Here is a 13229-nt window from a genome sequence, read left to right as displayed (position 1 = left end):
CAGGACCAAAGGTGGTTGGTTCGAATCCCGGTGTCCCATATGGTCCCCCGTGCCTGCCAGGAGCTATTTCTGAGCACTGCCGGGTGTGGCCCAAAAAAATAAAAAAAAAGTTGATTTATGTATTGCTATATTGAAATAAATATTATGGAGATGACATATTTTAGTAAGAGGTTCACCACTCTTTTTTGTAATGCTTCATCTATCTGTAGGGGACTCAGGTTGGATAGTCTTATAAAAAGTAATTGAGGTACAGGAGTGATAGCATAACTGTAGGGCATTTGCCTTGCAGGTGGGTGACTTGGGACAGGCTCAAATTTGTTGCCTGGCATCCCATATAGTCCCCGGAGCCTGCTGGAAGTGATATCTGAGCACAGAGCCAGGAGTAAGTGCTAAGTGCCACTGAGTTTGGCCACAAAACAAAGAAAAAAAGAAAACAACATAAAAGGGAATTGCACATTTTATCTTTTTTTATTTTTATTTTGTTTTGGTTTCAGGGTCACACCCGGCAGTGCTCAGGGGTCACTCCTGGCTCCATGCTTGAAATTGATCCTGGCAGGCACGGGGGACCATATGGGATGCCAGGATTCGAACCACTGTCCTTCTGCATGAAAGGCAAATGCCCTACCTCCATGCTATCTCTCCGGCCCCTATATTTTTTATTTTTTAAAAATTCCTGTAACTTTAATGTCAAGAGACCAGTTATAAGCACATCCCAAGAGGCAAATATTTCATTTTTCCTATCGTGTTAGTAGAACCCAGATGATTTAGCAACCTGTCAGTGCCAATCCCAGCCATAAAAGTAATATCAACAGTGCCATGTTTTCCCTATTTCCACAGTTCCCTCAGGGCAGGTTGGAACAAGATATTAATGAAAGACTAAGGTAGCTTAGCAGGGTTTATTTTGAAGTGGGAGACCACTCCTTGTTTACTTACCAACTCTGAAGGAAAAATGAAGGTAGAGTAGTCATTTTTTGGGAGAGAGGGAACATACTTCTTGGTCTGTACTAAGGGATCATTTCTGGCAGTGCTAAGGGCTAAGGGTATACTTCTTGGTCTGTACTAAGGGATCACTTCTGGCAGTGCTGGGAACCATATGAGGTGCCATGGATTAATAATGCTTTGGTTGCCTACAAGGCAAGTGCCCTACCTCTAGTCCTATCTCTGGCAGTGTGTAGCAGATTTTGAACCCAGGGAACTGATGTCCTGGTTCAGCTACAGAAAAGGAAGTGGCCAAGAGCAGGGGAAAGAGTTGGGGTCCAGGTGTCAAAGTTTCCAGTAGTGTATGAACTTTCAGTCAGGTCATTGTTACAGCTCAGATTAGCAGGAGAGAGCAAAGGCTCCTACAGATTTTGGGTGTGTAGGTTCCTAGATAGAAAGGCATGACAACTGGATCTTTGGATATACATGAGTGTGGAAGGGGAGCTCTCCACGCTGGCATTGCTGTAGCCAAGGATGTTCAAATGGAATGACCTTGGAGGGTTTTCAAAAAGGAGTATAAGAAGGTGAAGGACAGAAATGCTGGTACAATGTGTCCAGAACAGGAACAGGGTCAAGGGCTCATTAATGTTCAGTGAGGACTCCAATTGGGCTCAGGACACGTAAATTGCAAGGCCATCTTTCCTGGTTCTTGAACCAACTCTAGGAGGGAGGTCCATTCTCTAGGACACAGCCCTAGTGCTGCTGCCACTTGATTTTTTTTTTCTGCCACTTGATTTTTAAAGGTCACCACTGCTTCAGTGGTCCCATCCTCTACGAGGAACCTGATACTAGCCTGGCTTACAAATGTCTGAGTAGGGCAAGTAGAGTCCTGAGGAAAACTTCTGAAGACAGAGGCTGGTACAAAGAGCACACACCCACAGGAGCTGAAGGCTGAAGACAAACAATATGGCAGGAGGCAGTGGCCTGGAATGGAATCTGGTCACCCTGAAGTTGTTCAGTGAAATAGACATGGGCAGGGAAACCCTCTACAAGGGCAAGATTACAAATGAGTCTGAGACCCCAAGCTCTGGCTGGTATATGTATTAATGAACTTAGAAACTGTTACCTGGAGGCTAGAGTGGTGCCGCACGTGGTAGGGCGTTTGCCTTGCATGTGCGTTCCTCCAAGCCAGGAGCAATTTCCGAGTGCATAGCCAGGAGTAACCCCTGAGCGTCATTGGGTGTAGAACAAAACAAAACAAAACCAAAAAACCTGTTATCTGGTTACCATGGCCAAAGAGATTTGTCTGAAACCAGCTATTCTGGCAAGCTCACTTTTTTTTTGTTTGTTTGTTTATGGGCCACACCCGGCAATGCTCAGGGGTTACTCCTGGCTATCTGCTCAGAAATAGCTCCTGGCAGGTACCGGGGCAAGTTCACTTCTTAAGTAAAAACACTGGATATTTGAAAGTCACTCAAATCATGAGTTTCCCTACACAGGGCAGTTTAATTTCCTTGAAGAAAATAGATTTAAAAGGAAGTTAAAAGGAAGTTTTTAACTTAGGCTCTTAACCATTTTTTAAATTTTATTTCTCAGTCATAAAAAGAACAGCACCCTTCACCTGTGCCACATTCCCACCACCAACGTCTCCACCTCCCTCCTTCCCCACCCCCTGCCTGTATTTGAGACACATATTCTACTTTTCTCACTAATTACCATTGTTATATGTATATATAATTTTTAAATTTTGGGCCACACCCAGTGATGCTCAGGGGTTACTCCTTTTTTTCTCTTTATTTTTTTGGGTCACACCGGGCAGTGCTCAGGGGTTACTCCTGGCTCCATACTCAGAAATCGCTCCTGGTAGGCACGGGGGACCATACGGGATGCCGGGATTCAAACCACCGACCTTCTGCATGAAAGGCAAATGCTTACCTCCATGCTATCTCTCCGGCCCCTCAGGGGTTACTCCTGGCTATGCTATGAGCTCAGAAAGCGCTCCTCGCTTGGTGGACCATATGGGATGCCAAGGATTGAACCCAGGTCTGTCCTGGGTAGCCATGTGCAAGGCAAAAGCCCTACTGCTGCGCTATTGCTCCGCCCCTTATTACCATTGTTATGATAATTTTAGTGAAGTTATTTGTCTAACTGCACTCACCACCCTTTGTGGTAAGCTTCATATCATGAGCTGATCCTTTCAATCCTCATCTATTATCTCTGCGTATTATCACAATAATGTCTTTTATTTTTCTTTAAAGCCATACATGAGTGAGACTTTTGTGTCTATCTCTCTCCCTTGGCTTATTTCACTCAGCATACTAGTTTCCATGTACATCCATGTATAGGAAAATTTCATGACTTCATCTCTTCTGAAGGCTGTACAGTATTTCATTGTGTAGATGGACCACAGCTTCTTTAGCCATTCATCTGTTGTTGGACATCTGGGTTATTTTCAGATTCTGGCTATTGTGATTAGCACTGCAATGAATATAGGTGCGCCGAAGGCATTTTTGTATTGAAGCACCCCCCTCTAGGTCCCATGGGGATCCTCTCTGTTGATGGAAAATGCCACCAGCCTTGAGTGCTTGGTACTGGTCTGCTCAGCATACTCACACAAGTGCAAGTACTGGTCAAACCCCATGAAACAGTAACTGTGTCCTTCCATCCTGCCCCTTCTCAGGCCTGCTGGGCCAGGGGTTCGCTGGTTAGACATTCCCCGTGAGGCCGCATATTGGGTGTTTAGTCCTGTATTAAAGGACTATTAAGCTATGGAGGAAAGACTTGTGGGCCCCTTCCCTTCCCTTCCTGCTGTCACACATGTTACTGTGGCCCTGGAGAGTCCAAAGGCTGTGTTACAAGGACTGAAGTGGAGTGTCTGTAGCACTTAGTGAAGCTACAAAATTTTGTTCAAAGTCAAAGGTAATAAATGTGTTCCTATGGCAGGAGGAAGGGAGGGAGAGAAAGAGAGGAGAAGAGAGGGAGGACATGTGTCATATGTCCTGGGTAAATATGAGCCTGGCACTGCTGAGTCATAGGGGAGGTATAGAAGCTGCCAGGCATTTTCCTGAGCAGTTTTTGTGCTTGTCAGACTCCTCTAAGTGTGTGAGAGTTTCCATGGCTTCACATACTTTTTTTTTGTTTGTTTGTTTGTTTTTGTTTTTTGGGCCACACCCAGCGGTGCTCAGGGGTGACTCCTGGCTGTCTGCTCAGAAATAGCTCCTAGCAGGCACGGGGGACCATATGGGACACCGGGATTCGAACCAACCACCTTTGGTCCTGGATCGGCTGCTTGCAAGGCAAACACCGCTGTGCTATCTCTCCGGGCCCAAGGTTTCACATTCTTGTCAGTGATAGATATCATAACTCATTTTCACCTTTGCTGCTCAGGAGGGTGTGTGACCATCTCACACAGAGGTTTTGATTTGCATTTTCCTGATGACTGAGGTTGGGAGCACTTTTCCATGAGCTTATTCAATGTTTATAGCTCTTCCTTTGTGACTGGTTCATTACCCTCACTCCCACATAAAAAACTAATTGAATTATTTGCTTTTTCATTCTTCTCTTGCAGGGTGGCTCTGCGCTCAGAAATCACTCCTGGCTTGGGGGACCATATGGGTTGCCATGGATTAAGCCCATGTCCATCTTGGGTCAGCTGCGTGCAAGGCAAACACCCTACTGCTGTGTTACCACTGTATTTTATGAGCAGAGCTTTACTCAGGTCTGGGACATCACCAATCAGGGCTGCCAAACAGTTAGCAGCGTTGAGTGGTAACTGGGAATACAGCTGAGGTGCATGCCATGTGGGTCACATTCACTGACACCTCCATAACTGTGGGGGCACACACAAAGTTTCTGGCAAGTCCTTGACCATTGCAGGCCACTCCTGACTGGCTGGAAATGAAGGCTCGGTCAGGGCCACCAGGAATCCATTACCCAGAGTGCCACACACAAGACCCCACACTGATGAATGCACACATCACACCCACTCTGACAGCCAAAGCTCAAGTAGCTCGACTTGAATGGGCAGTGTTTTCCAATGGTCTAGGGACAATAGTCTTCCTTGTCCTTACAAGTACTTTGCTAATGTTTTCAGTGAATTTACACGCAAATACACACACACAGTGGAATTACTATAATAAATTGAATTGTAGGCATCTCTGCTGTCAAAATGTTACCACATGGGGCTGGAGTGATAGCTGTAGGGCATTTGCCTTGCATGCAGCCGACCTAGGTTTGATCCCCAGCATCCATCCCATATGGTCCCTCGAGCCTGCCATGAGAGATTTCTGTGTAGTCAGGAGTAACCCCTGAGCGCTGCTGGGTGTGGCCCCCCAAATAACAATAACAAAAAATTATCACAGGGCAGGGGAGATTAGTATGGGAATCAAGGGAATTTGCCTTGTTGAGTCCTCAACCGAGTACAGAGCCAGAAGTAGCCCCCAGACCCAAAAGGTATAGTCCTCCACAAACTAAAATTTTGTGGTAATAATTATGATTTTTATCCATTATTGCATGACTGAAATGGAAATTTAAATGACTGGTGACATAGTTACACATTTTTGTTTTTTTGGGGGGGTTATATCCAGCAGTGCTCAGTGATTATTCCTGGCTCTGCACTTAGGAACACCTCTGGTAGGACTCCAGAAACCATATGTGATGACAAGGATGGGATTCAGGCCTATAGCATTCAAGGTAAGCACCTTTCCCTATCTGCAGTTCTCTCTCCAGCCCCTGGGTGGTATTCTGAACCAGTTTCCAAGCACCGAATATTGTTCTATTCTCTATGGTGTGGTAGCTAATTGTTTTCTGTCTATTGTCCATGATTTCTTTCAGTAATGCACTTTGATTTGGTTGCTTATTGTGTTTTTTATTTTTATTTATTATTATTATTATTTATTATTATTGGTGTCATGGGTCATGGGTCTACACTCAGGAATTACGCCTAGAAGCCTTAGGAAACCATATGGGATGTAAGGCAAGTGCCCTACCTGCTGTATTATCTCTCTCGCTCCTCAATAATCCACTTTGTTTCTTTATTGGTGGCTGGCTTGCAATCAGCAGTTCTTCTTAAAACATCACATTGGGGGCCAGAGAGATAGCATAGTGGGAAGGGCATTTTTGCTTTGCACGTGACTGACTGACGTGGGTTCATTGGCACACCACTGGGTGTGGCCCCAAAGCAAACAAATAAAAAACCAACAAAAACCCACATCACTTACTAAGAAATTCTCAATATTCTGATTTCCTACTAGTAGTAGATGCCAATCATCTATTCTTATTGTAATTTTATTGGGAGAGGGGTGTTGGGCCACATCTTGCAGGGGCTAATCTTAACTCTATGCTCAGAATTGACCCCTGGTGGTGTTCGAGGAACCAGATATAGTGCTGGGATCAAAGCTGGACCCACTGCATGCAAGACCAATGTCTTATTCTCTGTATTACTCCATTTGTAATTTTTTTTTAGAGGCCACATCCACTGATGTTTGACATGTTTAGCTCAGGGTCACCAGGGCCACCATACCTAGAAGTTTTTGGGTAATACCAGGGATCAAAATCAGCTCTCCTATGTTCTAGGCAAAACTTCGACCACTTGGGGTTGGAGCGATATTACAGAGCATTTGCCTTGCACACAGCCAATCTAGGGTTCAATCTCTAGGTATCCCATATGGTCCCATGAGCATTCCAGGAGTGATTTCTGAGCATAGAGCCAGGATGTGATCCCCTCAAACAAACAAACAAAACCAAAAAGAAAAGAAAAAATAGTTATTTATACATTTTCATATAAAAGCTGAAATTTGAGGCCAGAGTGATAGCACAGCGTATAAGGTGTTTGTCTTGCACGCAGCTGACCAGGTTCGATCCCTGGTATCCCATATAGTTCCCCAAGCCTGTCAGGAGTGATTTCTGAGCTCAGAGGCAGGAGTAACCCAAAAACCCCAAAAACAAAATAAATAAAAGCTGAAATTTGCTTTTAATTCAAATGTGAGTCAGTGGCAGTATACACCCACATCAATATGTTAAAGTAACATGGTTTAAGCAGAAAATCGAAGATTTTGAGTTGGTTAATTGTTTCAATTTTTCCACCTGTGACATCACTTTTTGTTTTTGGTGGTTGGTGCTGGAAATTGAACTCGGGGCCTCACAGATGCCAGGTAAGTGCTCGCTCTTACATCCCCAACACAAGTTCCCAGCCTCTTCCACTTGAGGCATCCAAAGACATCCGGGGAAGACAGTACAGGAATTACAGATCCCCGACTTTTCTATCAGGGTTTGGATCATAGTGCTAGTTTCCGACCCATCATCATTTCCCACGCAGAGGCCCTTTAGATCCCCGCAGCTCCAACGCACCAGTGTGCCTGGGCCGCCCAGCCCAGCTAGTTTAGTGCGGGAGCTGTCAGGGTCAGCTGGTGCTAGGAAGAAGGCGAGTTGCCGCGGTCCTTCCCGGTACGCAGCAACCTGAGGACCAATAGGATTAGGATGGAGGCGGGACAGAGACGCAGAAAAGGCCAATCATCAGAATCCCCGCCCCTCGCAGCCCCGCCCACGCGGCGCTTCATCCCCGGAAGTGCCACCGAGAAGCGCCGACCGACCTCCCGGCGGTCTAGAGCGACCCCGACCGGCGGTGGCGGCCTAAGGGAGCCGGGAGTCCGGACTGGACGGCCGCCCGGCCCACCTGGCCCCTCGGGTGAGTCCCCGGGTTTTTTTGGGAGTGAGGGGTCTTGCTGGAGTCGTTTCTGGTTTCGCTGCCCCAGCCGGAAGCGGACGGCAGTTCCCGGCCTCTGCGCGCTTCAGGCCCAGCACGACCCGCTGTGCCCCGTCGTGGGTCTTGCACGGGCCCCGCCGCCCGGAGGAGACCCGGCCCGAGTGTCGGCTGCGTCCCGGGGTGCTTCTCGACCCCCCACCCCCACCCCGGGGACCTTGTCTTCGCCCCGCTGAGAAGCGCCCCTCCGAAGCCTTCTGGGGCCCTGGGAATCGGGGCTCCCCGCGCGCCCCCGGGCTGCGGGACCCCGAGCCCCATTCGCGTCCTTGGGCTTGAAGGACACGGGTCGTGGCCGCTTAGCTCTGGGGGACTGTCAGGGTCTGGGGAGGGCGTAGGGGGAGCTGAGAGGGGAGACTGATCCTCCCCCTCAGCCCCCCCCCCCCCCAAAAAAAGTGAAGTCGTCATACTCGTCCAGTGCAGTGTCTGCTTTGGCTTTTGCCTAGTAGCTCCGGGTTTTGGCAAAATTCTGAAGAATCGGGGGGTAGGAGGGGTGGGGAAGGCTTCATGCACCGCGCCGCAGCGCCTCTCTGCATAGGTGAGCCCCTGATTTCCGTCTCCTTCTCCCCCCACCCCCCCGCACCATCCTCCTCCCTCCAAAGCAGACACTTCCACCAACTCCCCTAAAATCATCACCAGTATTTCAGGGTGCAGACTGAAAACCACGGATGTCACCCTTCCCATGGGTATCATTATTGGATGGGGCCAGTCTTGGCTTTTTTTTTTGTCTTTAACACCCCCCCCCCCCCCAATTCAAGGATGAGTGGATTTGTGGCCAGTCAGTGACGTCAACACCTTGGCTGGGCTCAAATGATGGGAATTTCAGATACTTGGGTCTGGTGAAGGAAGGTAGGGGTGGATGGTTATCAGCTGGTCATTGCCAAAGGCTGTTTGTCTTTATCTTGAGCCTCTGTTCTGTTGCTCTGTTCCGCAGTGATGGTCTTTGTCCTTCCAGGGCAGGCATGGAGAACCTCTCGGGCCAGCAGGCAGCAGGATCGCCAGGCGCCCCATTTCCGTCTTTGGAGCCCCACTCCGAGGCGGTGTCCCCAGAGCCTCAATTCATGCTGGAGGACACTGACATGGAGCTGGGACCCACTGGGGGTAAGGCGGGGGGATGATGGTGTACTTATAGCCTGGAGGAGGGCAGGCAGTGGGCTTCTGGCCCGTGGGGTGTGGAAAGGAGGGATCCTTGGGTCTCTTTCCCTTTCTGGCACCCTATGTTAAGGAGCACCCACGTTTCTCCAGTAAGTGGTAGTATTTCACTCTTCGTTGTGGCTCTTTCCTGTACATAACCATTGCTTCATCCTCCCTCAGAAACCATACATCTGAGGTACAAGCTCGCCTCACTCTCCCTCACGGATCTTAAACCTGTCACTCCCTGTTTTTCACTTGGTTGCATTCCCTCCCACTATGGTCTCATGTGCTCTGCCACCTGCCATTCTGTTGCAACTGCAGTGGTTTGTGTGACTCATCTTAATTGTGGCCACAGAAGCAGCCATTGCTGGAGAGACCTCAACAGGCTGGGTGCACAGGAGACCCAGATTCAATCCTTAGCACTACATGGTTCTTTTAGTACCACTGGGACCAACCCCTGAGCACCATTAGATGTGACCCAAAAACCAATACCAGAATTGTATTTTGGTGTTTAGGTCATACCTGGCTGTGTTCAGGGCATATTCCTGGCTCTCTCGGCTCAGGGATCATTCCTGTCGGGACTTGGGACCATATATAGTAGCAGGAATTGAATTCGGGTTGGCTGTATGTAAGGCAATGATATATCGCTTCATCCCCCCAAACCAGAATTTCAAAAGGCAGCATTCAGTTCCTTGAGAACAATCTCTGGGCAAATGTGCATTTCTTACATATTGACTGTATAATAATAGCATTTTTTCAGCATTCCATAGATGGGTTACTCTGTCTTGCCCTTCTTTTTGATTTGTAAACACCGTATCCTGGGTTACTTCTGACCAGCTGCAGCATCTGTGGTAACCTTGTGCAATGACAATGCCTCAGGTTGTAGAGTGTGGTGGCACACTGTAGGAATGTAGGAAGGATTGGGAGGGAACAGGCCTTCCACACTGGTTCCAGAGACAGTTCTGGTTTCAGAAATGTTTGGGAAAGGGTCAAGTTTGGCATGTATCACATGATCTGGACAAGTCATTGCAGGCCTTTCTGCTTTGCATTGCCATTTAAAGATCAAGTGTGATTCTCAACGTGCTTTGAAAGGATGGCCACATCCGAAAGATAAGCGAGCTCCGGGATTTCATAATCAAATTGCATGTCTGGGGGTGAGAGGATAGGTGTGTAAGGAGGGACTGTAAATCCAGGCAGGGCCAGAGGCCATTGTGGTCACTGCCTAATAAAGGTTTCTTGGTTTCCCTGGAATGACTGTGCTGCGGAGAAGGGTCTCCCAAATCCCTCTCTGGGAAGGGCTGCTCTCACTCTTGGCTCCTTTCTCCTCCCTCAGCTCCACCTGCTCCCCAGGTGCCTGCTCTTCCCTGTGAGGGAAGCCCAGGAGACCAGGCAACTGCACTTCTCCCAGCCAGGTACCAGGTGAGCTGAGGAACCTTCTGCTTTTCCTCAGGGACCATCATTGCTGAGCGAGCGTGTCCCTGCCCTCATCCGAGCTGCAAATCACATCTAGATTTTTATATTTTTCCTCCCATAGCAAATCCCTGTGTGGGAACTGACCCTGAGATCCAGACCTCACACACATCACCTTCCCATCGCCCCACACACTGGCCACCACTTCTTTCTTTATCCAGAGGTGCCCTGTGGGCACTTCCTAGATGCACTTACTCCCTTGGTCCGAATTTGCTCTCCCTCCTGGGTGGACACGTCTGGGTTTTGGCTCCTTCCTTCTCTGGCCATGGCGTGGCAGTGGCCCTTCTTCCTCAGCGCAGCCAGGCTGTGTTATTTCAGGAGTTTGTGACATTCGAGGATGTGACTGTGCACCTTACTCGAGAGGAATGGGGCCGCCTGGACCCTGTGCAGAGGGATCTCTACAGAGAAGTGATGTTAGAGAATTTGGGGAACGTGGTCTCGCTGGGTAAGGACTATCTTTCTTACTAGCCTCTCTGGACCTCTTTGCTGTCACATTCCACACTGGTATGAGTTCTTGGGGCAAGTTGAGAGTGGCTCACGTTTCCTGTCATGGGTCATCTGCCGCCTCCATCTTTCCAGTCCACTTCTGGGAGTGGACTTCCTTTTTGGGGGGTGTTTCAGGAGGAGACATTCTGCTCCTCTTTTCCGTTACTGTTTCCTACTTTGGGGGAGGCATCTGTGCCCTGTTAGCAAAGGAAAACTTGCTTGTGCTTTGCCTAACTTGTCACCATCCCTCTCTTCATTTTTTGGGGAAGAGAGACTCTAGGGCCTTCTGATCCACCCCCGAGCACTTTCTTTTCTGTCATCTCAGTGTCTCTGGAACTGCAAGCATGCTGTTTACTTCGGGAGAAGAGATGCTCCTGTTAAAAAGAGGTGACACCCTTTTTGTTGAGTAACTCTTCACCTCTGAAGATCCTTAAGTCAATCTCCAAGCAGGAGATGTCTGACTTTGAGAGATTTCCTAGAAAAGCCTGAGGCCCCTGAGCAGCAGAAGTTCAGTGCATTTGCCTAACCCTAGGGTGGGACAAGTTCTTGGCTCTGTTGTGCTTTGTCATTTGGGGGGTTGCAGTAGACAGCTGTGGCAGGCAGTAAGCATAGTGGGACCCCCAAGTGAGCACCTGCTGCTCTTCCTCCTTTTTTTTTTTTAATTAAAAACCTTTCTCTGCTTGTTTCTCTCTGTGTACACATATTTAATTCTGCTTTTCTTTTTCTCCCCTCCTCCCATTTTGCTTTGCTTATGCTGGTGGCATCCAAGTGTTGCTTTGTCTTCTTGGCCACACTCAGGATTAGGGAGAGCACACCTGACCCCAGGAAGGTTTCTTAGTGTCTCCTGCCCCGGCTCTTTGATCTCTGTAGGCCTACTTCTTCGCCTTCCCACTTCGCGGATTCATAGTGTGAATTCCTGCCCGGCCCTGAGTCAGACCCAGGCAAGTGCTTTCTCTGGAGAAACACTTGCAGTTCTTGCGGCGGGAATCTCCAAGAGATGGCCCAGGTATCGACTTCCCGGTGATACTGTGCTCCCCTGCGCGGAAACATCCTTTCCACGATTGTGAGATTCCAGACTTGCTGGACGGACTAGATGCCCCCACAGGATATTATCAGCATGTCACATTGCAACTGCTCAGATGGCCTGTGTCACGTTTCTGACGGGCCAACGAAGCCCTCTGATGCCTTTTGAACCCAGTTCATTCAGAAGTCATGGTTGGTGGTTGTCTACAAGCACTCTGAAAAACCACAGAGTTCAGCTCCGGCTCTTCAGTTCCAATCTTTTCGTGGTATTCTAGAAAGTGGAATCCTCCTGTTCTGTGAAGGTGGTGAACCAACCTTTGCCCCTTCTGTGGCCTAACTCTTGCCTGACCCTTGAGCTTTCATTTTGCGTATTTTTTCTATTTTAGACTCCTTCCTTCCTTCAAGTCCCAGTGGCCCTCTCCAAGGTCCTGCCTTCAGACCCCTCCCCCCCTTGTTCTTTCTGATGGAATACATACAGATGGATGCACTTAAAGGGGCCTTTCCTGATCAACCTTTCCATAGCTCTGTCCTTGATGGAGGGCAAATGGGATGGCAAGAGTTCAATTTCTTTATTTCAGGGTATCCAGTTGAATGTATATTTAATACCTTTGTTAATCTGTAAAGTGATATGTCATTGTAAACTACTGTTAATTTTTCCCAATTACATAATATCCAACAGTTTAAAAAAAACCTGTCTACTTTTTGGAGTAAAGAAACATGTTAACAGTTTAATCAATCTAATGGCTGATTATACTATTGAGCTGATTTTTTAATCTCATTTACACTGTCCTCTTTGTACCCAGGACACATGGGCACATTCACACACTCCAGGCACGGTGCAGGCAAGCAGCCCTCCTACTCAGCCGTCATGACCTAGTCAATAGCATCTTTGTAATTTTTATTTTTGGGCTGCTTCCAATGGTGCTCAGGGATTACTTCTGTGATCAGGGATCACTCTTGGGGTTGCTTGGGGAACCTTGTGGAGTGACGGGGATTGAACCTGGGCTGGCCATGTGCAAGGCAAGCGCCCTACCTACTGAACTATTGCTCTAGTTCCTCTTTTCTTGGGGGGGGGGCCACCAGGAAGTGCTCAATGGTTATTATTCCTGGCTCAGTGCTCAAGAATTATTTTTGGCAGTGCTCGGGAGACCATATGGGATGCTGGGGATTGAACCCGGGTTAGCCATGTAGAAGGCAAATGCCCTACCCACTGTGTTGTTGCTCAAGCTCCTCTTTGTAATTATTTTTATAGTCCTTGGAAAAATAACATTTTTACTTGTAAGTTTAGCATACTCTACCTAGTTAGTCAATGTTTGGTGCTATAAAATACACTTATGAATTAGTCCCTGACATAGCAGCCTCCTTTTACAATTAATGTTTTCCCCAAGGCAGTAAGCTCTGAATGCTGTAGTTTCCACTGTGGAGTAGGATATATCTGTAA

At 48.0% G+C, this 13229-nt stretch overlaps 1 protein-coding gene across 1 annotated transcript; it reads left to right on the top strand.

The window, feature by feature from the left end:
• The first annotated feature begins 7506 nt into the window (after positions 1 to 7506).
• LOC126030483 (zinc finger protein 205-like) lies at positions 7507 to 11996 on the top strand. The gene is made up of 5 exons (XM_049788699.1): positions 7507 to 7603; positions 8610 to 8776; positions 10143 to 10228; positions 10598 to 10724; positions 11636 to 11996. The coding sequence occupies exons 2-5, from the start codon at positions 8638 to 8640 to the stop codon at positions 11830 to 11832; spliced, it is 549 nt and encodes a 182-aa protein (XP_049644656.1). The 5' UTR covers positions 7507 to 7603; positions 8610 to 8637; the 3' UTR covers positions 11833 to 11996.
• Positions 11997 to 13229: the final 1233 nt, after the last annotated feature.

This window comes from Suncus etruscus, chromosome 15, assembly GCF_024139225.1.
Source record: "Suncus etruscus isolate mSunEtr1 chromosome 15, mSunEtr1.pri.cur, whole genome shotgun sequence".
NCBI lineage: Eukaryota > Metazoa > Chordata > Mammalia > Eulipotyphla > Soricidae > Suncus > Suncus etruscus.
Note: the sequence above shows the minus strand (reverse complement) of the source record. Positions and strands in the feature narration are given on the sequence as shown.